This window comes from Dermacentor variabilis, chromosome 10, assembly GCF_050947875.1.
Source record: "Dermacentor variabilis isolate Ectoservices chromosome 10, ASM5094787v1, whole genome shotgun sequence".
Taxonomy (NCBI): Eukaryota; Metazoa; Arthropoda; class Arachnida; order Ixodida; family Ixodidae; genus Dermacentor; species Dermacentor variabilis.
Genome location: NC_134577.1, coordinates 120,259,857 through 120,287,700, shown reverse-complemented (window position 1 = coordinate 120,287,700; position 27,844 = coordinate 120,259,857). Strand labels below are relative to the sequence as shown.

The 27,844-nt window shown below is 47.4% G+C and overlaps 1 protein-coding gene across 1 annotated transcript; it reads left to right on the top strand.

Annotated features, from left to right (window-relative positions):
- Positions 1 to 1,107: 1,107 nt before the first annotated feature.
- Positions 1,108 to 3,093, top strand: LOC142559690 (uncharacterized). Its single transcript, XM_075671253.1, has one exon. The coding sequence runs from the start codon at positions 1,114 to 1,116 to the stop codon at positions 2,104 to 2,106; it is 993 nt and encodes a 330-aa protein (XP_075527368.1). The 5' UTR covers positions 1,108 to 1,113; the 3' UTR covers positions 2,107 to 3,093.
- Positions 3,094 to 27,844: the final 24,751 nt, after the last annotated feature.

Sequence of the window (27,844 nt, the reverse complement as noted above, 5' to 3'; positions counted from 1 at the left end):
CAAACGTTGTAACGGAATCCTTCAACTCGCGGTTGCCTCCTCCTTCGCTAGCAGCAGTGTAAAAATAAGACAACAGAAGAGGTGCCACGCTTCGCCCAAATGCTCGTTCCCGAGAGCGCTTCAATCATTCACGGCACGCTGGACACGTCGAGACTTGGCGGACTGGTGAACAGCCAGGCAAGGAGCAAATGCCATTGTTGCGCATTACGGCAACCGCGAACCCACAGGCGCGTAAAAATCGCGAGGCGCGCACGATCCGGCTGATGCAGACGGCAATAGCGAACACTGGCGTCTGATTGGTCGAAACCTCCTCCGCCTGCTCCCGCTGCCCGTCCCCCTCGCAAGGACCACGAGAAGGCACGGAAGGCGCCTGCTCCATTTCAAGGCGCTGGCGCTAAAAACTGCGCATATGGCAAGCGTCGAAACCAACGACACGGAGGCGATAATAACGCAAAGAAACTCGAGTGCACATCGTTTGCGCTTGCATTTCCTCGCTTTTCACAATCTGCAAAAGTTACTTCAGAGGAGACTGCTGCGGCAGCGGGACCAAACCGTATCCGCCAGGAATCGGCGTGCACAGAGCCCGGCGGCGGAAACACCGAACAGGAGCATTTCGGCCTGCTGTAGCAGAAGTTGCGGGGACAGCGCGCAAGAAACGCGATCGTAATGTGGCCCTTTCTGCCATCATAGTTCCTGATCCGAAGCATTTCCAGATATACAAACGCACACACATCTATCTACAGAGTGCGCAACTAAGGGAAAGGAGGTCCGATCGCCGCGGTCTTTACTTGGAGTGTATCAAACGACAGAGAGAGGGAAACCGGTACTTACTGCTCTCCGCGTCACGTCAAACAGCAGCGAAAGAGGCGATCTCCAACGCCAAAGTGCGAGAACCCTCCACGAGGGCTATCGAAAAGCGCGGGAGGAGAGCGTGCTGCGAACAATAACGGCCAAACATTGCGAGCTATGAAAGCCCCACCGCAAGGACTCCTCCCCCCGGCACCCTTGCGGTGGGCGTCGGCGAACGCAGGTCCCGCCCGCGCGCTCCGCCCATGCCCCGCCGCCAGCGACGAGAGCGCGCGCGCTGTCGGACTGGCCGAGGATTGCCGCTCGATGAGGGACGCGGTCGAGCTGAGCCTCCAGAGCTGTCGTGCCGCGGTGGCCGGCAACGAGCCGCGGTTCCTGCCCGTGGTCGGCAGCGGCGCACCGAGCACCGGTGCCAGGCCTTTTCGGCCGCCAAGCACCGTCACGGTGAACGGCGTGGGCACCAATGCGACACCGTTGACCACACCTTACGAACTGGCCGCCAGGACGCATCAGGAGTCTTCGCTGTCAATGACGACGTCAAAGTCCTCTTCCGGCAAGTCTTCCAAGACTTGTTCGTCCAAGACGAAAAGCAAGGAGGACGCGCCGAGGCCCGCGAGTGACGGCAAGGCTCCGCCGGTGAAGCCGCCTTACTCTTACATCGCACTAATCACCATGGCGATCCTGCAGAGCCCCGAGAAGCGCTTGACACTGTCGGGAATCTGCGAGTTCATCCGGAACCGTTTTCCCTTTTACCGGGACAAGTATCCGATGTGGCAGAATTCGATACGGCACAACCTTTCGCTCAACGACTGCTTCGTCAAAATCCCCCGGGAGCCCGGCAACCCTGGTAAAGGAAACTATTGGACGCTCGACCCGGCCAGCGAAGACATGTTCGACAACGGCAGCTTCCTGAGACGCCGCAAGCGATACAAGCGCCAGCCACCGGACCCGCTCGGTGACGGCTTCTTCTTCGGAGATCTGTTTAGGCACCATCCTCTCTTTCCTGGCGCGGCGGGGCTAGTTCCACCGATTCCCTACCAGCACCAGCAAGCATTCCTTCCTCTGCCCGTTCACCATCCGGCTCTGCACGTGCTGCCACCGATGCCTCCGGTACCTGCGCCCATGGTGGTCGGCGGAGAGCGGCGCAGCGGCAAACCACCAGCGGTGTCATCGTCGTCGAGTTTCAGCATCGACAGCATCATAGGAACAAAGCTCAATCACCAACAGCCTCGCCTCGACGATGTTGGAGTGCTTACAGGATTTTGTAGACCTTGCCTGCAGCCGTGGCCCCCTCGCTGATTTGTCCAAAGCGCACTCACGGAAGGAAGCTAGTTCAGATACTGGCGGAGCGCTTCTTCTGCCGTGCCCCCCTGCTCGTCAGTGACGACGCTTTCGATGCATGTCTTCGGTTCGAAGCTCCTTCTAGGAGTCTCTAGCTGACTCCCGAAAGTTCACTCAGCAATTAAGGACCCGCGTGTGAAGCCTCATAAGCGGCTTGCACAGAGAGCCGACTCAATGCAACGCGTGATGACAGTGCGGTGCAGCAGACGCGAACCCTGTGTGAGGATCTCATTGGAAGTACAGCCGTTCGGCACGGGGCAACAAAAGTTTCTTGAGGATGACCTTGAGAGACACCTCTTGCCTTTGGCGGCGCGTGTTGTCGCCGCGGACCATGACGTCATTTCGTTGCCCTACGCACTGCAGCCGCTCGCACCATCCGGCCCCGTGAACGTCCTCAAGAGTAAGTCCCTTGGCGAAGACTTTGCTGAACTTTGGCGACAGGGAGTGTGTTACGAACTGGAACTATACTTCGCGGAAGCTGTGTAGTTTGCAGACGGCATCCTTCTATGCTGTAAATACAGTTTGCGCATATAGGTGTAAATAAGTTTTCCATTGTCGCTGATCTGCGGAGTTCTATTGTATACTCCGTGGTTAATGAATGTACCGCCTTTAATTAACATTTTGTATGCGTTATTGGCTGGTTCTAGATGGAAGGGAACAATTATGAACACGTGCGGATTCTAATCCCATGTCAGAAATGTGTTCCCCACATTCATTTTATTTTCAAAGGGCAGCGGTAAATGGCGATGTTATGAACCGGGACTATGTGCTAATTTTTGTTTTCTTCCTCATTCTGAGGAACCCCTGAAATTACTATCAGCATACCTCGGTGAGTGCATTATGGCGCCTTCTAGAACGAACATAGCTGCCAAAAATACTACTATGTTACAAAATAGTGTTTACGTGAACAAGACTGCCTCTGTAAAATAAAGATTGTATGTTCTCATGGAATATTCTTCGTTTTTTTGCGTACGGCTTTTTGCATTCTTCCAGAAAAATACACACAGGGGCGAAATTTCACATTTCTTTTACTGTTATATTTATCATCCCGCCGAGTGGTTGATTCGTATACAATAAATAGCAAGGGTGAGGCTGAAAACTTACTACTGCGAACTTACGAAGTGCAAAATAAGGGAAGATGAAAAGAAACGTAGCAAAATATGGCCTCAAAGATAAATATTGCTAGACATGTCGTTAATAATAACTATAAGTTGAAGTAAAACACCAATAAAGGAGTTAAAGTGAGCTTGAATTGTCCACAAGTACATTTCGTGCATGCATACTTTTAACCAGCGCGGCAGAGTATTCCTGTACAAGCGCTACCTAACAAATGCAATTTATGGAGAACACACAAAAGGAAAACCACACCTCTGCGTGCATGCTATCAAGTCACATGCAGTAGGTCAGCAAGGAGTACCGTCTCACAATATAATAAAGAGATAGAATCTTCCATTAAGGAATCATCATGCAGCCTTGGTATAGGAAAACCTTGTATAAGTTCAAGCTCGTTTTTGTCTGCGGACTTGGTGATGGCGTTCGATCAAACATACTTATATGCATGTGGACAAAAAACCGTCATCACTTGCAATGTAAGTAAAATAGATGATCTCGTGGAATAAGAAATTATATGGCCTTTGAGACGTTGTACCGAATGGCTCCGCGGCTAGTTTGAGGTTAATATTGAAATTGTGGTCAATTGCTATGTCGATGCAATGAACTCACTGCAGCATACATGACATCGGGGCTGCGTTACGCGAAATGTCCTTTGTTTTGACACAAAGTTGCAGCCAGTTTACACAGTGGCCGGGTTTCATAAGGCAAAACGACAAACTGAGCAACATATCATAAATATGAATATATGATAGACATGACAAGAAAAAGAAAGCACGTGCCTTGGCACTTTTGTTTTTACAGGCATTCTGTAGTTTGTAAAGCAAAGGTGAATTCAGGTTCGTGAAGATGCAACATGTTTTCCAATATACTCATACATTTTCAGATCAGAGGAGGACTGACTGTTGGAATGTGTAGCTGGTATATCATGTTGACTGGGAAACTTAGCAAGGGAGAGTGGAGGCAACGAGCAGACTAGTGCTGTTCGCCCTTGTACGTTCCGTGTGGGTGTCTCTAAGATTTTGGGCCATGTTTTCCAGTAAACACTTACAGATCACACCTTGGAAGATTCACTTTTTTCTTACGGCTTCTTTTGAAATGAAAACTCAAGCTACGATTTGAACTGAATACAACATGAAACTGAATCGCCAAAGGCGCTGCTTCCACGTTATTATACAACGTGAATTCTTACACTGCACATATACTCGTTACATAAAACTGAAGCTATACTTTCTAATGTACCCGCCATGATGGCTCATTGGTGGCCACATTCCGATGGAGCCAGAACGTAAACTCACTGCTTTACCTAAATTTCGGTGCACGTATATAACCGCAGATGTAAAGTTAATTGAGTCCATCTCACTACAGGGCGTTTCTTATAGTTTACTCCGACACGTTTAGTTTCTGAGCATTTCAGGGGAAAGAGGAATTGAGCCCATGTAACCCGCTCTGTTTATTTCATTCGAAATGTAGCTCTTTCCTAGCCTGCCTCATTTTCTTATGATTTGCTAAGTATGACGTGTAAAATGCCCCCAAGTATTGCAGAGCTTCGCTGAAAGTGGCCAACACTAACGCAACAAATGTGCGCCACGCTTTATGGTGATACTATGCATAGAGAGAGATATATAAGGAAGGCAGGGATGTTGACCAGCCAAGAGTCTCGTTGGCTACCATACGCTGGGAGAAGGCAGAATGGGAAGAGAGAGCAGGGAGAGAGAGAGGGTATAGAGACGTGCACGGATAGTCGAGTCAAAGCCGTTCGTGCTAACCAGACGTTCTCACAAAGCACAAAACTTCCTTCACTGCCTTCCGAGCGCATGATCGATGTGGACGGTGCACTAGTACTGCCTGTTCACTCAGAGGACGATCATCTAATTTCCTCAATGGGTTGGACAAAGATTGTCTTTGTGCTTGAAATTGAGGACAGTGGCACAATAAGTGGTCAATATTCTCCTCACATCCGCAAACATCACATGCAGGACTATCAGTCATTCCATTTAAATCAAAGTAAATCGAATCAGTTTATTCGCACATCCTGAGATGCTTAGGGGCACGGACAAAAAGCCCTGGAAAGGCTTGACCCGGGTCCGGGCCCAGGCATACAGTGGGAAGCGCGGCATGTTAAAATACACGCAGTGAATTTGCAGGACACAGCTGCTCGCGGCTAAAAAATGGGCACAAGAGTAAAATTGCGATATAAGTAAACGAAGGCAAACAATATCAGGCTGGGGAACATGAATGATCTGGTGTACGCAAATATGCGGGAAACAAACAAAAGACTTAAAAGAAAGTGAAAAAAGAAAAAAAGAAATAAATGCTAGGACAATGCGCATTACACCAAAACTAAGTATGCGTGGGTACAAAATATGCGTGATAAGAAGACACTGGCGTCTATACACATGACACAGAACAGGAAAAGAACCAACCATATTGCTACGTACATTTTTGTTCGGTTTACAACAACGTTCAACTTAAACCTCTCAATGATTTATTTATCACATCTGGGGTATGTTCGTCGTACAGTCCGTTCAAGATTGACGGTAAGCGCAATTTCAACATTTGATTTCCATAATTTGTGCGGCATACATTAAATTTTCATTTTTCGGGATTTCGTGTACGATACACAAGATTGTGCGTTGTAAGTTCTACTGATTAAGCTAATGAATTATCGTGCTTAACTATTTCCGACTTGTAATAACGGATCTGTCTATAAGTGTATGAAGAATGTACACGGATAATGTTAAACCTAGTAAAAAGTTCTGCAGCGTGCGAATAGTAAGGGGCCTTAGCTATTATGCGAATTACACGTTTCTGTAAACGCGATGCCCAACGCGACATATTGAACTGTTGTCGTTGCCCAGACCAGAACGCCGTAATTCACGATTGAGGAAAACAGGGAATTGTAAAGCAGTATATTGACTGAAATGGGAAAAAATGAACAATAGCGACGCAAATACCCAGCCGTGCGCGAAAGCTTCTGCACTGTGCTGAGTAAGCTTTCGCGAAGGAAACTCCCAGCCACAACCGACACAGAAGAGACTCTTCGCGTCGGTGCACTCCGGCCGGAGCTCTGAGTTGCAAGGAAGGGTTTAGTCTGTGCAGTCTTGTGCGCCTTGTATGTGCGGTATTCCACTCTGCTAAGGAGAATGCACAAATGCTTTTGTATATGTCCTGAGGACACACTAAATTTCTGAATGGATGATGCAGAACCGCGGGAAAAAGAAACGAAAAGAGGACAGGCGCTACATAAATAGAAGAGGCGTTTCGAAAGGCTTTAACCAGATGTAGATCCAATTAGACGCCCTGCAACACACAATCCATCAGGCTTGTGTCACTCGTCTTAACCGCGTTCAAACCAGCGCCAACTCGCCCCCCTTTTCTATCCTCTCCAGCTTCCTCGAAGTATATATTATGTAGACACGTGGAAACCTAGTCCTTTGCATGGGGCTACCTTGGAAGCATTGGCTTAGAACTCTCTGTTACCATGTATAGCGAACAACTCAATCAAGCACTGCGCTCATCGCGCTCCTCTCGACACTATGTACTCTGGACAGACGCGGATAAGGTATAAAATGCCTGGTTACAGCTGCACGTGGAGCATGGCTGTTGTGCGTTCAAATGAAGAAGTCAAATGTGATATCATGCAACGCCGAGTTGCAAATGGTAGAACATATTCTATTCGTGCCACGGGTACCCAAGTTGTACACATAGTTGCACTTTAGGGTCAATTAACGTAGACGAGAGTTATATAGTGAAACATTCCACAGGGACGAGCTACCTTCACGACAAACTACAGAGAAGGGCAGGCGCTTGCTTCATGTGTTGCTTTACTATATTATACGCAACACAATGCGAACGAGGGAGAACAAACATATGAGTCAATATATGTATAAATGTTACTCTTCCTTCATATTCCTGCAGACCCGACCCTGCCCATGCACGTCGGTCACAGCAGAAGTTGGGCACATCCACGGGAAGTGTCACCTACACAGCGGACAGCACTTGTCGTTTATTATTACTCATTAGGCGCAGTTATGGCTACAAGCGCAGGCACCCTTTCCCAGCCGTGTGTCTGCCGTGATAAGGTGGTGCAGCAGCTTTGCTCTAACGTGTTAAGCTTCAGAAATCATTAAGGAGCGTGAAAAATAACCACGCCACAAAAGAAAAGGGAGCGGGTCTGGCAAAAGCGCTTATAGGGACAAGCGCTTTGTCCCGTGCACACCCCCTTTTCTTTTATGACGCGCTTGTTTTTTGCGCTCCTTAATGATGTCCAGTATGCACCAACTAGGCCCCCTCCAAATCCTTTTAAGCTATAGAAGCATATTCTTTCATGAACAAAGCACGAAACATTGTACCGAAGTCGGCAGGAAGCGAGAGCTCAAGACCTCTCGCTTCCTACAATGACGCGATCTGTAAAGCTCCAGCTTTGCAGATCGCGTCATTGCAGCTGGCCGCCTGCAAGTGACCGTGACAATGTAATGCTCGAACATCGGCGTCGAGGTTCATCATCTGAAACACTGTATATCGGACTGCACACTCCGTCCAGTCTTCACATGTGTACCAGCGTGTAGTTTTTCATGGGAATCACACTCGTGGACTCAAACTGCTTTTCTCCACGGCGATGTACATAGGTCTGACTTTGGGGAAGGACTTCGCTTGCCGATTAGAAAAAGCAGGTGTCCAAGCACGCTCGATGTTTGCTTCACGGTGCCACGCCGCGTTTTAGCCCGCTGTGCCGGACAGAATGTGCCGGTTAATTTAATAACACACGCGTCCTTTTCATCAACAGATTCCATCCTCTTATTCTGATTAACGGTTAGACGCTGAGTGTAGCAGTATATAAATGAAATATAAATAAAGAAATGTTTACAAATCATGCACGAATCCTCACATGGGCCAACATGTTACAGTGGAGACATGCTTTCCTTTTCTTCTAGTTCCAGGTCTGATACTAAGGATAAATTACAGAAAGGAAATTCTGCCATTTTAGGTGCCAAATACACGATATGATTATGAGGCACGCTGTTGTGTGAGACTGCAGGTTAATTTTGACCACCTGGGGTTCTTTAACGCGCACCCAGTGGTCGGCACGTCCGTGTTTCTGGATTTCGCCCTCATGGAAGTGCGGCCGCCATGACCGGGATTTGACCCCACGACCTCGGGCTTAGTAGCGCCACGCAAAAGCCCCACCACGGAGGGTAGATGCTATAAAGCTGGCCATAAATCACGATTAGTCCTCAAGTGCCAGCACTGTCCGAAAACTAGGGGAATATTTGCAATTTCAAGAATCGTAAGTGTGTGCAAAATGTTGGGCAATTTTATTTACGGCTGCATGGCCAGTGCCGACAGCATTCGTTGCATCGCCGTGTGGGCTGCTTCGATCGACTTTATTGACATCGGAAGCGGTGTTGTTTACGTCAACCGACTATAGACTATAATGTGTGCAATGAAGTACCATAATAAGAGCAAATGATATTCTAAAACATTCTTGCCAATTACTGCCAACACTATTACTGAGTTATGAGAGTATATTGTTTCTAATTTCTTTTCCTCTCACGCTTAAACGCCATGGCGAAGTTCATTTGGGTCCACGTGAATTTAACTCGTAGACAATGCGGACAGATACATGCTACTGAACTATGAAGTCGGTATCCGAGCTAGGCGACATTTTAAGGAAGGTAAAGCGCAAAAAAAAAAAAAAGCACCTAGCATTTTATTTCGTGGAGCTTTCACACACGAACTGCCTTTTTGGTGCCTGGGTTTTTGACACTGCTTTCACCACCTGTTCTAACTTTTTATTCACAGCGGAAGTGTTTTAGCGTTTCATGGCGCTAGTTTCTTCCGATATAATTTTGGCATTGTTGCTTTTTACCTATTTAATGATCTGCCTTTTTGAGCTAATACCTCTTTTTGTTGTCTTTTTGTTTTGTTTGTCGTTGTATATTGCTGTAACGGCGTTCTTTGCCATGTGGGCGGGATTTTCTTATGTGAGTACGGGGCTCAGGGGTCGCCTCGATGGGCAGTGGTGTTGGTCAATTAGGCAGGTATCGAATATTTCTGACGCGTGCGCTGAGGCTATAATGGCCAGTGCATTTATACAGGTTTAATTGCGTAATAAATGTTGGTAGAAGTATCGCTTTTTGGTCCGCATTCTTTCCGCTGCCCGTGTTTTATTTACGCTTTACCCGCCTTCAGATATAAATGGTAGCGCTGCCTTATTCTTCCGTATACCGCTAAGCGGCCACTGAGGCATGGAAACGACCGCAGTGTGGAATGCCGCAGCGCATCATTTCTTTTTTTTTTTTGCCTTTTCAGACAGGACATGTAGCTCCACAAAAATAGAGAACTGAACTAGCTTGCATCTGTTGACGATGTAGCAGTTCTCATTCAATACTACTTTTGTCCCGTTGCTGCCGAAATTAGCTATTTATTTCAAGCGTGCCATTTCTGAAAATGGCTGAGTAAGCATGTAGCTGGACCCTTCTATTGCAAGACTCTGGGAGCTACCAGCCTGTTTCTTGAATCACTTTATACATTGTCACGTTGTCGTGGCAGTGGCACAGCGGCGAGTACACCGACGCTGAACACTGAGCGAACCTGCCGGGCGCGCGAGTCACGCGCGGGCCGAACGGTCACCGCGTGCGCCGCCGCTCGCCGACGGAATGCGAAGAGCGGATGAAGCGCATCGGCTGTTTTGAGTTGATTTATTTTGACCACGCTGGTACACGCCAATGTGCACATTAGTGACAAAGAATAGGGGCACAAAACCTGCGTTCGAGCAGCGTGACTAGCCAATACTGCGGCCATAAAAGAAAGGAAAACCAAGGCAGCAGAAGACAACAATGTTTACATAGCATAGTGCTCACATGAAATAACACAATCTTCAGAAAGCGTTGTTCAAATAGCAGATAGACAATACTGAAAAGCCCAGGGTTTATATAAGAAAAGAAAAAAACGGAAAACAACGACTCCACGGGGAGAAAAAATATACATTCGTGATTCAACACAGCATTTGCAATGTTGTCTTTTCTGAATAATCACGTAGATTTCATTTGTTAGTTGAGACCTGCTTTGTATTTTCTGAGGAGACTCGTGCCGCAGTTGAAAACCGTCGTATGCACGCTGCCGCAGTGCCCGCCAACGATCGGCGTGCCTCGTGAGACGAAAGGCGGGATTACGCTGCAAAGTGGCCAAACTACGCAAGCGTGTAACGTTAAGAATGATTTCAGATCGAAAAGTTGTTAGCAGTTGGTGTCATAAAGAAATGGCTTCAGCAATCAAGGAATCAAGGCTTGGCCTCAGAGAAGAATCCAGGAGAGATGGTTGAAGGCCTCGACGTCGAATGATTTATACTTATCGTCCTTGGTCTTCAGACGCTTAACGGCGAATAGTATCAAGCCCATGGCATATAGGTGGCCAGTGAGTGCAGAACTTGTTGCGTATCGTTAGAGTTTCATTGCGAAAAGTGCTTTCGGCCTTGGGTAACGCTCAGCGGCAACGAGAGGCACACGACGAGCATCGGCTCATCTGACACCACGTCGGGTGAGCCGATGCTCATCGTGCGCAGTCGCCTATTTAGCGGTTCGTTGCAGTCCCGTGCATGCAGCAGCAGTCAGCGACTTACAGGAATCTGGCTGGCGATGAGCGAAGCGTTCACCTGATGAAGGCTTAGTCGTACTCGTTGGTCCCGCCGCGCGCATGGTCTTTGAAGACCGGATTGACGCAGCAAATTCACAAACTAAAGAAGCTTCAGCCTGGCGAGCAGAGGCGAGTTGGTTACGGAGAGAGCGCACGGGCGCTAAGAATGCGGCGACTGCCCCGGTGTGCCGATCATGGTTCGTCCATCCTCCCGCCGAGGTCGGTCATTCTCCTCACGCGCAGCGTCCGTCTGGTCACTGAGGAAAGAAATTCCTGCGTGCGAGCGAAGAAGCCGGGGAGGTACACGCGCCGGCTTTTCGCGCGCGCGAGGGGCGAAGCGGACAGATGTACGCGTGTTGAGAATGGGCGGGGGCGTCAGAGTAGCGCGAGTCTCCGCTTCTGCAGGTTGTACAGCGCAAAAACGACACAGCGACTTACAAAGTGCATTGGGTGCAGCGCTTTGGGTGTTGTGTTGTTCTTCTTATGGTTCCGTTTGCGCTATACAGCCCCCAGATGTTGAAGCCCAAATTTCCGCGATATCTGCTTCTACGGCCGTGGCTGCGCATGGCGCCTCCGAGCGCGTCCCTTATTGCAGGTGATCTGTGCTGGGTTCGAACGCGACCCAGCCCGAGATGGCTGACGCCTTCGCGTGCGCTGTGCTTTCGCGCGCCTAGTTCGCGTTGAAGCGAGAGGCTGCAGCACGAAGGGGAACGCAGCTGCCACTCTTCATTGTGCCAGCGTTCTGGCCGAGCGTGTCCGTGGTCATCGAGTGAGATGTGCACATGTTTGCTTCTGCGTGCGTGACACCGTGCTTGGTAATTTAGTTAGTACGCGAATGTTTGCGCCACTTGATACACGTGATAAAACTACTAACCTTACTGCGTACAGCTGCCCAGTAATTTTCTATCGGAATCAATGATTTGCCTTTCGGACGTAACTGCGACTTTTCTTGGTAGATTGTAAACAGATCACGGATAGAATAGACTCCGCATAGCGACTGGTTAGGGTTAGCAGAAATGTGTAAGGTTGCATCAAACAGTATACACTGATATCACTAACCTCGGAGATCTTACAGAACGGTAGAGCATCGACAGAAAGAGAAAATGAAATACTTGTTGTGAGAAACGTTTTGAAATGTAGCGCAACGTGACGGCACAAGAGAAAGGAAAACGAACACAGGCGTCCTGGACACAGGCGTCCCACAGCGCTCTATATTAAGGTGGTTCTCGTGGCAAAATACTAACTAGCCCAGCATTACACTCTTTAAAATATTTGTTCTTTCACGAGCCAAAGTCGTCACTTTTATCTGAGGAGCGTTCAAGTTGTGATCCTTATTTTTGCATCATACAGAATACTACGACAGATTGTACTGCAAAATGAGCGAAAGTCATCGACAGTGTGAATTTCTCGAGAAAGGCTCATTTCATCGGCATGTAGAATTAAGGGAGTATTTTTGATAGCGGAGAAAATGTAATTAACAAAAAAAAAAGGAAGCTGACCTTTGCCGCTAGTTGCCTTTTACAAAGAAGGCGTTTGGTGGTTTGCGTTAACATCTATCTATGAAATGTTATGTGGCCTTGTTGGCGGAGCGAGTCGTACACGGGACAGGCCGAGTGACGAGCAGAAGTGGAACTGCTCGTCACTCTGGACAGAAAACTGAGCGAGTCGGTAAGCATTCATGGTGTAGCGCCTGTCCCGTGTGTTTCTGCTTCGTCCTTCGTCGATTTGTGAGCGCTGGACAAAAATACATGTTGTGTTTATCAGGCTGTACAGATTGAAGGAGCTTTACATAGGTGGAGCGAGCTGTCGGTTAATTTTAAAGACGTCGCATAGATGGCAGGAGAAGAAGAAGCGATGCGCAGCACGCCGTCCTTTTTTTATGAGAGTCGGTGTTCTAGCAAACAACTGTGCCGCTTGCAAAGCCGTTTCGATAGTTCTTGCAAGCATCAAGTGAAGTCGCTTCTCAAGCTTAGGCATCGCACAGCAGGCTTTCCCACGGTCCAGGGCGAGTAGCTTGAGGTGCCGAGGTTGAATCTGCTTATCGGGAATTGGTGGATAGTGTGAACTGATGCACTCGATGCATTTTATATACTTCGGTCGACTGTGTCCTAGTTCTCTGGTGAAGCTTCGGCAACAGTCTGTTCCGCAGCTCTTGGTCGTAGATGTATGCGGTTTCTGAAGAAGATGCCTCCGGTACCTGTCCTTACGGCGTATCTACATGGTTCAGGACCGACGTTGACCACTGTGGCTTTATGCTAGTTTTGATTGCGACAGAGTCAAACCGGCTGACCTGGAATTAGTGCCAGGGGATTTCTCGTGTGGCTGTCACCATGTTTCTGCTGTTCCTTTTGCCTTTGAATGCCGTAGCGTATGGCAAGGTGTGGTTGGGAAGCTTGGTTTGAAAACGCTCGGTAGGGTTGTTAGGATGTACGAAACTTTCTACCCATTAGAAGCTCAGCTGGGGATCGTGCTTCCTATGGTTGCATTGAGCGATAGTTAGTAGCGCTACGGCGAGCTCCTTGCCTTCCTCTGCTTTCATTTTCTTCATGGAATTGGCTGTCTGTATGATCATTCCTGCTTGGCCATTATCTTGGTGTGGTTTCAGCAGTCTGCTTTTCTTGGGTCTCGAGGGATCTCTTGAGGTGTGAGTTGTGTGCGTGGTTATTGAAAAACGTAGCTGGAACTTGTCCTTGTTGAAGTTCAGGCTGTTGGCACATGCTACTCTGAGCACATTTCTGAGGCCTCCCGCCTGTCCTTCATTGTTTTGTGATGCGGAAGTCAAAATAAACTGTATAAATATTAACATAAACAATAACAGCAATATATTGAATTAAATTTATTGTACTACAATTTTTCACATTAATTAGAGTTACACGTGACTAAGCTGCAACCGCTAAACTTGTACAGACGCAACTGGGCAAGAAATTTAGTATTCCGTTTATTCATAGCGACAGGTGCGTCCGATTTCGACGATGCTTACCGCGAATATTGGCAAGCGTCAGTAAGTGCACCGACTTTTCAAAGGTTGCACAATGCGGAACTGCAGTCGTCATTCGAGTGACGATTAGCAACCAACGACTCCCACGCACATGAAAGGTAAGCTTCGAGTTAGTGCAGCTTCTGAAACTGCAGTGCTTTCTGCAGGATTCAACATTTAATAGCAGCAAGTTACCTACAACCCGTCTGTGCGTATCGCCGTGAAAAGTATCAAACTGATTAGGACGTTACTGGAGAGGCTAGAAAAAAACAAAAAGGCTTAGGGCATATTTGCCGCGTGGTGCACACCGGAAAGATTGCACAGCAAGCGTAGTTTCTTCGACGCGGCAGAATGCACTTGTCTTTCTTTTAACGCGACAGCGTTAAGGAGCTCGTGTCGGAGAAAAGTCGGTGTCGTCAGCGGCGTTGGCCGTCAGAGAAAAAATGGCGGGAGGCAATTCATAACTAAAAACATCGTGCAAGATGGGCTGCAGGTGGGAATCGAACCACGGCCTCCAGAATGTGACACGGAGACGCTACCACTCAGCCTTGAGTTCAATGCTTCAAAGCGGGACAAAAGCGCCTCTAATGAAGGCGGTGTTGCCTTAGGACGTGCCGTAGAAAGTTATACTCTGGTTTATATCGGTAATTATGAGCATGTAAATTACATAAGTCGCAGTTAAACGCGTAGCGAAGTACGTTTCCGCTACATTTCTTCTGCGCTTGGCAAACACGCAGAGCCACCTTGCGGCAAACACATAAGACCCCCCTCGTCGCAATGTACGGCGCTGCCCCGACAGGTGGCGCATCACTCGCCCGCTTCTCCCCTTCGTCTCGTTTGAGCGCATTGGGGCCGTGCGGGGACCCGTGCGAGGATAACCCAATACCCTTGCGTTTAATAAGCTTTCTCGGTCTCTCTCCTTCCAGTGTGCGTCAGTCCAACCCTCGTGTTCAGGCGACGCGGCTCCTCTTTCAGCTCACAGCGCGATTCCTAGGTGCAGCGTCCGATGCGGGACGCCTCTGATGTGATCGCTGCGCCGTAGCGCGTCTGGTGGGAAAGCGTCCCCTGCGATGTTTGCCGGGCTGCTGGCGAGAAGTCATGCGTCTGCGCGGTGCTCCCAAGCGAGATAGAGGATGATCCCATCGAGGCGTCAGCCCCATGATAGCGTCCGCCTTCATGGCGCGTTTGACTCGCGTAGATCGCTTCTCCCTCCGAGGCACCGAGTTCTTTGGTTCGTACCGCTTGCTCAGGCGCACATTTAGTCTTTGTGTGACTCAAGAAAATGCCGAGCGAATGAGTGGGTGGTGCGAACGGGGTGCAATACCGCTATTGCGTTCCGCTCTTGAAGGCGAAGTTTAAGCGCCCTCGAAGTTTTAACGCGATAGCGTTAAGGAGCTCGTGTCGCAGAAAAGCCGGTGTCGTCGGCGTCGGTGTCGGCGTCCGCGGCGTTGGCCGTGAGCGATAAATCACGGCAGGCACTTCATAAATAAAAAGCAAGTTCCAAGATGGGCTGGGTGGCAATCGAACCAGGGTCTCTGGAGTGTGAGACGGAGACGCTACCACTCAGCCACGAGTTCGATGCTTGAAAGCGGTACAAAAGCGCTACTAGTGAATGCGGTGTTGCCTTAGAAACGTGCCGTAGAAAGTTATACTGCGGTGTATATCGGTAATTATGAGCATGTAACCTACAGAAGTCGCAGTTACACGAGTAGCGAAGTACGTTTCCGCTACATTTCTTCTGCGCTTACCGCACACGCAGAGCCATCTTGCGGCAAACACAGAAGACCCCCTCCTCTCAATGTACGGCGCTGCCCCGACAGGTGGCGCGCCACGCGCGCATTGGGGCTGTGCTGGGACCGGTGCCAGGCGCGTCGCGGCCACCACTCCTTCTCGCCTGACGACGCTCCGCCGTGCTCCCATACGGATTGCAGAATCAAGCGCCGTTCCTTTCTTTAGATTACTATCTATCTATCTCTCTGCGCGTGCCGATCAGGACGTTTGGCTGGCGTAGATCGTTTCACCCTCCAAGACACAGAGTTCTTTGGTTCGTTCCGTTTGCTCAGGCGCACGTTTCGTTGCCGCGCCGAACGCTGCGTTGCTCGACGCTCACCGCGTGATAGGTGGGCGCAAAGTCCGATGCGGGGCGCCTCGTAAGTGATCGCTGCGCCGTAGCGCATTGTCTTACACCCCTTGGCGGGTCGACGGGGACGCTGTCGCGTTCCACTCTTGAAGGCGAAGTTTAAGCGCCCTCGAAGTTTTTTGTGTGCATCGTCTTCTTTGTTGCGCTACTTTTCCTCATCATCAATGCAAGACCAACCAGCCCAATTATTAATACTTATCAATACGCTCTGCAAAATTACAAACCGTTACTTTGTGTGAAAGGTTCCTCTAACGTATCATGCAAAAGCGGAAATAAAGTCCCTTCTCTTGCTCTCTCCTTTTTCACGTCATTTCTCTTTCCAGCTTAACGATGGAAATTTTCGTATTGTTTGTTTATGCCGCAGTTTCAAGTACTTCAGCTTTCTACACCAACAACTGACACCCCCTAGTCACCGCATAGCTATTATTCGCAGTGTTAGTCACGGGAGCAAGTTTTCTACCCTTACTTTTTAAAACCGATGCCTGCTTATTAATAAACTATAATTCAGCGTAAGTCATTTCACCGATGTTCGCATCCTACAAAGCGCAGTCGAACTTTTTATCACTCTAGAAGCTGATCCTAATGCAGAGAATTCCATGGTGCAGCACGCGGCTGATGACACCGAATGAACTCATGCGCGAAATTGTCCTTTTTGTCATAAGCATTCTCATTAGTGCCAGGCATAATGATATACATATATCACGCACACCTCACTGTGTAATATTTTCTAGAATGCAGGTATTACTGCTATCTGTGGGGAGGAGTCTTTAGCATACCTTTAGGTTACGCCTTAAACATACGGAAATAAGCTCCTCCCGTTCGTTAATAAAATGATACGCAAAGTTCGTTCGCTAAGAACGACAGCAGGGTGCTATGACGGACGAGTTGGCGTATCAAGGTAAAGTGGCGCAATGTAAAAATAGACATGGAAGAACAAAAAATTACCGACGATTACGTTACTTCCTAATGCGAAATTTGAGCGCAGCAAATAAGCTGTTTCACCTTTTCGATAGATTGAGGCAAAGAAATCGAGCAACACATGTATGCGCTATCACAGAATTTTTTTTATTGTTCACACGTATTCCTTTAACAAAGACTCCACTAACAGTTCTTGACAGTCATGAAGGAAGCTTTGTGGTCGGAGAAATAGACTGATATATGTTCGACTTGGTACACCAATGCTTGATTCTCAAAGACGAGATCTATACAAGTGCCTCGCGAGGTTGTCACAGCCGTGGGACGCGTTACGAGCGAGAGGAACGGGATGTTCTCCCGCATAAGTGTTAGGAAATTGCTGTTTGTCTTTATGTCAAGCCGCCACCGATCTGGCTCTCTGATTGCCACCGCACAGGGCGAACGGCAGCGGCAATTTCGGCTCGGGCGGTGCACATATACAGATCCGCCGCCACCGATCTGGCTCTCTGATTGCCACCGCACAGGGGTTGCATTGGAGGAGGAGCGAAGAAAGGAATTAAGTTCGAGCCGGCGCTTTGACAACCGGAGACTCGCAGGAAGAGGGGGGAGGGGGGCGGCGTGTACACCCAGCGGCAAACGATGGGGGCAGAAGCGCGCGCAGCAAGCGGACAACACGATAAAGGGAGGAGGGAAGATATAGCAGCGACTGACTGATGCCGCTGACGCCGATAGTGAGTCAACCCCAGCTGCGGAGTTGGTTTCAGGGACAACGAATAACCGGCGCGTCGGCAACTGAAGAGCACCCTATCCGCCACACAAGAACAGGGGGGGGGGGACCCTTTCCTCCTCTTTCTGCATGGCGGCGACGGTGTTCTATGCAGTCACGTTATCTTGACTCTCTAGCGGCGTCAGCGGCATCCAGCGGTATCAGTCGGTCGCTGCTAGCGCTGGGGGGATGAAAGGGGGGCGGAGCTGGTTACGAGGCCGACGACAACGCCGACGACGACGACGCGAAACCCAGGAACGGACGCTAAAGAGCTGCGCTCTAAAATAAAAAATCGACAGAAAGTGCGCCGGACTTTCAACTAATTTTACTTCGAACCCAAGCGCCGAATGTATACGCTCGCCAATGATGCGCCCACTGCGAAGGCTCAGCAGATGCAGACAGGCTATCTTGATGCAGTATACGTATTAACGTACTGTCACATTACGAATAAATGTGATGGCTCTATCGGTGTCCCATTCATTAATGTTTTCAAGAATGACTGTGAATTTTGAGGTACTGCACGAAGTCGGCCTGTGTGCACGTGCTGCTCATCTTTGGCGAGCACATTTTATTTGGCTGTTGTGCTCGAAATAGAATTAGTTGAAAGTCTGGCGCTGCTTCTGTAGTCTCCTTTGTTGTTTCGTGCGTTATTTTCAGCTGCGCCGCAATACCTTCATCACAACCACACTTTGCTTACCCTGTACGGTCTCCTTTATCAACAGTACTTAACTTGCACATTAGAATCAATTAGGAATCCATCTGAGCGCTTGTATAGCGGCGAAAAATGCCTCGCTACGGCCTCTACATATGCATCACCATATAGGCGCCTTCTTTTTTCCTCGCTCTCTGAAGCAGATCTCGTTCACTGCCACCTGCATGTCACGTCGCCTTCGTAGCGGACGCTTTTAGGCCTCGGATTTCAACGGCCGTCGAAGATTCCACCTGCGTCCGTCATGACACAGATTTTTCTGACCAATAGGTTTCCGAAAATGGGTCGCCGCCGTCGTTGAGAGCATCGGCCAACGTCCCCTTATGCCATTTTATAGCAGAAACCGGAGAGAAAGCGCGTTCTCTCATTACGCATGTCGGTGCCGTGACGGTGAGGCAACGGGACGTTTGACGGCCGTGGTAGTCGGGCCAAACTAGCACGCGCCGTGATGTCACAGCCGCGTTTTGATACAACGTCGTGCAAGTAGTTCGGCCGGAACGCCGTGGCTTGCCATCGCTGCTAATGCTGCGCCCTTTATACGAAACTGCGACCGTTTATTATTCACCGCGTGGTGGGTGCGCAAAAGTCTGTTCTTCATGTTTGCTAGCTTGGTCGCTCGCTCCCGAGCATTGTTATTTTTAAAGCAACGCTGTTAGTGCATCGCGAAGCACGTAAAAATATCATATGCCTGTTTTCACACTTCTCTGGAGAAATAAGAAAGACTAAATTAGTCAATAAACTTTCATTTCGAGCAAATTCAGAGAACGCTAAGTGTGACATGCCCGGATATTTTGAGGGGTCTGTTCATTAAGGGTTAAACGAAAACAAATAACACCTCGTTCTCGGCCCACATTTCTGGACATATACAAAGCATATGCGGTGACTCACGTAATTTGAACCAAACATTAAAAATGTGCAAATGCCATGTACCTGAAGAGAACCAATGGGCTATTTTTCTCGTTGCACCTAAATAATAAATATCCTTAATTCATTATTAAGCTTCTAAAATGTTAATATTATCATTATCATCAGCCTATATTATGTACACTGCCGGACGAAGACATCTCCATGCGATCTCCAATTACGCCTGTCCTGCGACAGCCGATTCCAGCTGGAGCCTGCGAATTTGTTAATTTCATCACCCCGCCAAGTATTCGACCGTCCTCGACTGCGCTTCCCTTCTCTTGGCACCCATTCTGTAACCCTAATGGTCCACCGGTTATCTAACCTACGCATTACATGACCTGTCCAGCTCCATTTTTTCGCTTAATATCAATTAGAATATCGGCTATCCCTGTTAGCTCTCTGATCCCAAACAACTCTCTTCCTGTCTCTTAACGTTACTCCTGACATTCGTCGTTCCATCGCTCCTTGCGTCTTAACTTGTTTTCGAGCTTCTTTGCGAGTCTCCAAGTTTCTCCTCCATATGTCAGAACCGGTAGAATGCATTGATTGTGCACCTTTCTTTTAAATAATAATGGTATGCTTCCAGTCAGGAGCTGACAATGTCTGCCGTATGCGCTCCAACCCAGTTTTATTCTTCTGTAAATTTCTTTCTCATATATCAGGGCCCCTTGGGAGTAATTACGTAAATGTACTCCTTCACAGACTCTAGAGGTTGACTGGTGATCCCGCACTCTCTTTCTCTTGCCCGGTTATTCATAATTATCTCTGTCTTCTGTATATTAATGTTCAACCCCATTCTTATACTCTCTATTAATGTCGTCAATCATTTCTTGTAACTCGTCCCGTGTAATCGAAGGTGGCTGAGATGCTCGCCGACTATCCGTACTCCTAAGCCTTACCACTTTAACAGCTCGAATACTTATTCCAAGCACGCATTGAAGAAATTGTGTCTTCTTGTCTCACCACTTTCTTTATAGGTATCTCCCTACTTTTTTTGTGGATAGCTGTGGAATCTCTGTAGATACTTTCCAAGATATTTACGTAAGCATCCTGTACTCATTGATTACGTTCTGCCTCGATGACTGCTGGTATCTCTACTGAACGAAATGAGTTTTCGTAATCCATGAAATACATATTTAGAGGCTTATTGTACTCTGCGGATTTGTCGATTCCCTGATTTATGACATGAATGAGATCCACTGTAGAGTATCCCTTCCTGAAACCTGCCTGTTCCCTTGGCTGACTAAGCTCCAGTATTGTCCTAATTCTGTTGGCGATTATCTTGGCGAATATTTTATATAATATTGGAAGTGAGCGAATGGGCCTATAATTTATCTATTGTTTAACGTCTCTCTTTTTGTGGATTAGTATAATGTTGGTATTCTTCCAGTTTTCTGCATGGGGCCCTTGAAGTCGATAGACAGTTCATATACAGGGCCGTTAGTTTTTCAAGTATTATGCCTTCTTCATCCTTGATTAAATCGACTGGTAGTCAATCTTCTCCTGCAGCTTTTTAGCTTTTCCTTTCTTGCAAAGCCCTTCTAACTTCATCGTTATAGTTATAGCAGGAGACACTGTAACCTGTTCATCACTACTTCTAATGGAAGTATCGAGGCTGCTTGGGGTACTGTACAGGTCAGTACAGAATTCTTTCGCTGTTTTTACTATGCCTTCGAGATTGCTGAAGATATTCCCCTACTTGTTTTTCAGTGTATACATCTTGGCTTGTGCGATGCCTGCTTTCTTTCTCACTGATTTCAGGCGGCGCCCTTTCTTACTGCGTCTGATGCTATAATTTCGAATATCCCTTATTTTCTCCTTGTTGATCAGTTTTGACAGTTCCGCGAATTGTATCTTATCTCTTGAGTTGGACACTTTCATTTTTTGTTGTTTCTTTATTAGGTCCTTTGTTACTTTGGAAAGCTTACCTACTTGTTGCCTTGGTGCCTTACCTCCCACTTCAATTGCTGCTTCTGAAGTCAGCCTAGTTACTGTTTCATTCATTGCCTCTATGTCATCTTCATCTCTCTTTTCTAAGGCTGCATGTTTGTCTGCAAGTGCCAACCTGAATTGGTCTGCTTTTACGCTTACTGCGTGTAGGTTGGCCTGTTTCTTGTTGACCAATTCAGTCTTTCTCTCTTCAAATCAAGGTGAATCCTACCCCTCACTAACCTATGATCACTGCACTTTACCCTACCCAACAGTTCTGCATCCTCACTATGATGGGATAGGCAGGAAGTTTGAAATCAATTCCATTTCTTGTTTGACCAATAGGGCTTGCCGAGGTCCACTTTTTGTTCCAACGCTTCCTGAAGAAGGTGTTCATTATTCGCAGCTTATTCCTTTCCCTGAATTCTACCAACGTCTCTTCTCGAGTGTTCCTAGATTCCATGTTGTAGTTGTCAATGGCTTGTTCACCAGCCTTCTTTTCCCCCACTTTTGCATTGAAGTCGCCCATGAATACAGTATGCTGAGTTCGCACTTTTCGCATCGCTAATTCGACATCTTCATAAAACTATTCTATTTCTTCATCACCATGACTGGAGGTTGGACCGTAGGTTGGTACTACCTTTATTCTATACATCCTATTCAGTTTTATAACGACTACTGCTACCCTCTCATTAATGCTGTAGAATTCGGCAGTGTGACTCCCTTTGTCCTTATGGATTAGGAATTATACTCCGAACTGGTTCTTATATTGTAGTTCTCTATTGCAGAGGAAGTGGCCATGTTTCTGCACTCTATAAGCCTCGCCAGTTCTTCTAACTCACTAAGGCCAATAATATCCCATACAATGCCTAATAGTTTATCAAAGAATCCTGCTAGGCAAGCATCACTCGAGAGGGTTCGGGTGTTAAACGTTGCATGGGTCAGTTTCCATTGGTGGCCTGTCCGGGTCCACATATTCTTAGCACCCTCTGCTGCGTTACAGGTATGACCGCCGGCTTGGTCAGGTACTCCGCAGCTGCTGGGGACCGAGGGCCATTGGTTAATCGAATGAGTCCATTGGCAGGGCATGGCCAGGGAGGCCAATTCCTGTTCCGGTGAGGGAGTGTCTTGTTGAAGCTTAGTGGGTCTTCCTAATTCATTTGTACCTGGAATAGTATAGCCCCACTTGCTCTCAGCCTCATTGTTGGTGTCAGGCGCCACTCCATGCCTGGAGATGCAGTGTACTGGGGAAGCGTGATTAGAGTTTCCCAACTCCTAGGAAAAAAAAAACGCGAGGATTCGAACTTCTCACTGCGTCAACCAAGCATCCAAGCTAGCTCAGTCAGGTAACCTTGGGGGCTGTCAGGCCACCTTATGTCGGATAATTCCAGCCCAGAGGATCCTACGTGTCTGAAAACGTGATTAAATTATCCGCGATATATGGGTTTTGCTGATCGCAAGAGGTAGCACAACACAATATTTCGCAATGGTTCTAGCATCGTGGTTTCGGAGTCTCCCGTACCCATGCGGCCGTGAACACTGCTAGATACACGGTATATTTTCGGCGAATTTGAACAGTACTTGTGTGAGAAAAGAAAATGAGAAAAAGAAAAAACTTTCAGCGCTTATTCACGAGTCGTGTATGGACGGAGGTACACCAAACAGCTTACGGTCGCGTCTGGCTGCCTCTGGCTTCGGAGAACTCTTTTCTAATGAGACGGAACTGATACTGATGCGCAGCCCAAGGCTCAGCCGTCGGGTGTGAGGAGGTTGCATGGACAGAGACTTTCGCTCAAAGGGCAAATCCTCAGGGTGGCGAGACGGGCCGCCAGAACAGTATGGTTCTTTGCCACGCGTCAAATAGCCGACCTTGGAAGCGGCCTTGATCTATGCTTGGGAAGCGCTTATACAATGCCTCCTTTAAGCTACAGCGAATGCGACTGCGACATATTATAATTATCATAATTTGATTAAACGCGTCAATGAGAATATTGTAGAGCTGTAAGGAAAACTCCCGATACGACTTTCTGTTGCTCGATACGTGCTACATAAAGTCGTTTTTCCGAGTGTGAAAGAAGCCAACGAACACGCGCAAAGTGCCTCGAGCGGCTAGTCGCACGGCAATTCTGCGTGTAAAAGTTTAAAAAAACTTTAAACTTTTCGCATGCTCGCTCAATTTGGTGGATGACGCGGCGGCCACTTTGCCCGACGTAGGTTCTGCCGCTGCTTAGGGGAATTTGCTATGCCACTGCCGTTGAACACTGAACGTAGCGGTTGACGTCCTTCCTGAGGTACATTTACGCATGGTAGCGAAGCTCTATAGAAGCCCATAAGTCCTGAAATGGCGGCTTGTGGAGGCATGGTAACGCCATCTACCTTTCGCGGGGTCGACTTCTCGGTAGAAAAAAAAAGTCAACGTTTGCCTTCGAGGATTGCAGCGGCGTCTACTGCGCCAGCTCGCATCACATCGCACACAAAGAGCAAATAAATGAAGCGTAAGTGAGAGCATTCGCCACAACATTGCGTCACAGTCGGTTGCATGTACCACCACCTATAGTACTAGCACTAGTAGTAGTAGTACTAGTAGTAGTAGTAGTAGTAGTAGTAGTAGTAGTAGTAGTAGTAGTAGTAGTAGTAGTAGTAGTAAAAACTCTATTAAGAAAGGGGATGGGGAAAATGGGGTCAAAGAGTGATGGCTGGCTCCCTTAATCCAGGGCTCCATTGGCCTTGGCCGCCCACTGGACTTGCTGGTGTAGTGTCCTCTGCACCCCCCAGGTCCGAGATGGCGAGCTGTACCTCCCACTGCTCCGCTAATGATTGTTAGCCAACTCTGGAGGCATTCGTTCACATGTCCACAAAATGTGGAGAAGGGTTGGTCCACATCCAGCTCGACATTGCGCAGGGTAAAACGCGTGAAGTTTTAGAAGGTGCGGGGAAGAGGCCACAAACCTCAGAAAAATCCACACCCCCATCTATGTTTAATTACCACATGCTATTGCGGAAGGTAGTACACCGGTGAGCATTGAGAGTTTTGCATGAATTCATAACAATGGGTTCATACGGATTTTGAAGTAAGTACCACATGCATGTGTTCTTAGACCAACACATCTCTGTTATTTTATTGGTAAAATGAACGTTATATTGAAATAATTCACAGAAACCACACTTAGGCTTCGCTAACACAGCCATTGTGCCACCTGTAGTTTTTTACTGGTACTGAAGATATAGCTAAAAGTTATTCTTTAGAGAAAATTGCGTTAAAAATGGTTACTCTTCCGGTCTTATAAGGTTAGTACTATAGATATTGCCATTACTATTTATGGCTATGCATAAGAGAGCTTTGACGGCATTACAGTGCTGAATACGGTAATGCAATCTCGGCATATCTCCGCATCCACCGCCACAAGCGAACTTAAGGAAGAGTGCACAGTTTCGTACTCGTAATTATTCGTGGATGGAAGCAAACAGCTTGTGAATCCAAATTCTCCAATTACAACGACATTGTCTGCATTTTTTCTAATGCTTCCATTTGAAAAAAAAGTATTTGATGATGGTGATGTATTTAATGCATAATTGTTATCAACTAGTATTTTGCCCCGCGAGATGTAGTCGCGCTTCAATCGCGCGGAACCGCATTTCGCGACCACGTGGATTGTAATTGTGCTTAACCGTGGACCCTCGCACAGAGCATCCATGATTCAGGGACAGAGACAGACGAGTTTGTCTGGCGAAGAAAAGTACAAAAAAGCTCTAAAAAGAGCATAAGTTGTACAGTACGTACGGAAGGTTACCCACAACATTAAGAAGGTGGCGAACAGGTATAAATTATGTGTACTTTTTGCGCCACAAACAAACTTCTCTAAAAATATTTTATGGCCTAAGTAGGAACGTCGCATATAATTCTGAACTGCTTATAATCTTGTGGTATTTAGATGCGTTATACCAGGTTTATCTATTGCGTTTGCTCGGTGAACTAAACTAGGCTGGTTGTTTATGTTTGGCGAAAGTACAGACAAGGTTATGGATTACGTGTAGGCGGGTGTGCTGGCGCTATACTTGCAGCTTTTGTAACAAATTACGTGTGCTAGCACTGAGGGCCGTTATAAGTGACTTGTGCTATTGCAATAAAAGTTACCAAGTTTGCCCGGAACTACAAGTGCCTATGAAACCAAATGTAGCGAGAACGGGAAAACGCTATGGCAAGTTTGTGTGCAAACCGGTATAGCGCATATCAAATTGGGAAAAAATATTAAGCAAGTGTTCCAGAATGCCTATGACAGTTATCAGGTATGTTTCCCAACGTACAGCAAGAACTCTACGTTACCACAAGTTATTCTTTAGCAACAATGGGGGTCATGTCACGGGTAACGAGTGGCGAAACTTCAACGTTCCAGGCCTAATCACAAGAATAGCAAACAATTGCTAAAGCGTCGTTCATTCCCTACTGATATGCCCTATACGTGGCGGTTCATAGTAAAGCTGCCAGGTGTCGCCGCTTACTAAACAAGGCTTTGTTTTTATATTCGTTTAAAATTAGGCTCAGGTTGTGGGTGATGTGCAGGCTAGAATTAATGCATGTAGACTGGCTTTGCAATACACTACGAGAGCAGGCTCGGAACATGTACGTTATAAACGCATAATTTTACCGGCTGGCCCGGGAGAACCTTGAATGTACCGTGACCAAGTTTACTGAAAAATTGCGGCACATTATGGTAAATTTTTCTGGCAATGGAAAACCATGCGAATGGCTTACTATATTTGGAAAAAAATCTGGGGAAGTGCTCGAAGCTATTGTATGAGCGTAAGGTTTCAAAGTGGCTTCTTAAATACAGGGAAAGTCTTAAGCAATCTGTCTTTCTTGTATGCAACTGTGACGCGTGAAATCTGAGAGGGTTTTTATATCGAGCAGATGGGTGGCAATTGCATTAGTGACACGCCTCTTACCTTGAGGAAGGGAGGTGCAACGTTGTTGGAAACGCTGCGTTGACAAGCTCCTTAAGTCTGGTAATAGACTGGCAGATATTTTTTTTGTTTTGGCGCCACTGTGACGTTTGCGTCGGGCATGGGCAGACCTTGAATTCTCATTTCATCATTTCAGCTTTTCCTGAGAGGCGTTAGTTGTTAGTGTTGATACGACTTTCCCGTGTCCTTTTTTGCGCTATTTAAATTTCACTATATAGTTCATTTCACTATATAAATTGTAATTCCTAATCAGACTGCTCAAAAGAAACAGCTTCGCTGGTAATGGGGTTTTGCTTCTGCAAGGTCACGTAGGTAATGCTTTCTTCATTGTTTTCATGTGGAAAGGGGGCGATCGTAGCATTTTGTCGACGCCATCATCCTTGAAAAGGGTTTGATGACTTGCCAATGAGCAGCAAGGAGCCTTGCTTCCGCTACTAAGTCAAGTAGATCCTGCAGCAGGTGATCCGTGCTCTTGCTCCGTTCTAGATCTGTTGTAGGAATTACGCGTGCCGATCCAATAAAGAACGAGCAAGGCTCTCTGTTTATGACTGGTGTCGCGTGACTGCGCGTGCAGAGAACGCATGCGCATAATCTTGTGCTGTCCTCGACGTTTCGCTTTGTTGCCCCCTCTGCGAGACGACAACGAGTTAGGGCGGGCCTTAGCTGAGTTACACGGCGACGCCTGCAGAAACGCTGATTTTATCGTCATCCCAAAGCAAGGTCTGTTCCCACAGGTTACGGAGACGACGGCAAAATGCGATTCGTGCCATATCAGCACGACTATACGATGCAAAACACCAGTTCATAAAAATTATTCATCCATTACACCACTTATGGAAACCTTTGTTACAATAGACAAATTGTGATTAGAATAAGAAAATGTGTAGTCACGGTTGGTGTGTTTCCATCCGCAAACAATTATGGGCATGGAAGTGTGCCAGCTCTCTGTAGCTTTGTCGCGGCAATGCGTGCCTAGACATGCCGAGAGTGCAATATCACCAGAAGTTTCGTATGCATAGCCATAAAATGTTGTGGCGAAATGTACATTAGCAACCTTATAACATTCAGGCGGTAAATTTTTAATGGTCTGTTCACCAGATGTCACGTTCTAGCTTTGTGTTTAGCAGCAAAGAAGAACTACAGGTGGCATGAGTGTGGTGCTAGCGAAGATGAAAGTGCCGCTTGTGAAATAATGCGATGCAATGTTGATTTTCTCTTGACGCCGAAACAACAAATTTGCGGCGGTGCTACCGAGACACGCCTGTGGTATTTAGTTCGAAATTTGATGGGTGAGCTCCTTCCCCCCCCCCCCCTCCTCTAATGCTCTGAATTCAAATAAAACTCTCGAGGCTCATCGATGTAACGCCTGCCTTTATAGAATGAGGACCTTTATTACCAATCACTTATTGGCCCGCATTGTGGCACGTATTTATGGCACACATTGTTATGGTGCTGTTATGTGCTTTATGCACGCAGCGCACGCGATGGATGTGAGCTCGCGCAGGGTACGACTTTCCAGCAGCAAACATTTATTTTTCTAGCCTTCTGCTGGCCACGTGGAATGTAGATGGCGCTGCGGTGCATCCACAAGGCGCCACAACAGAATGTTATGGGCTTCTACAAAAGGTTTCGCTACCATGCATA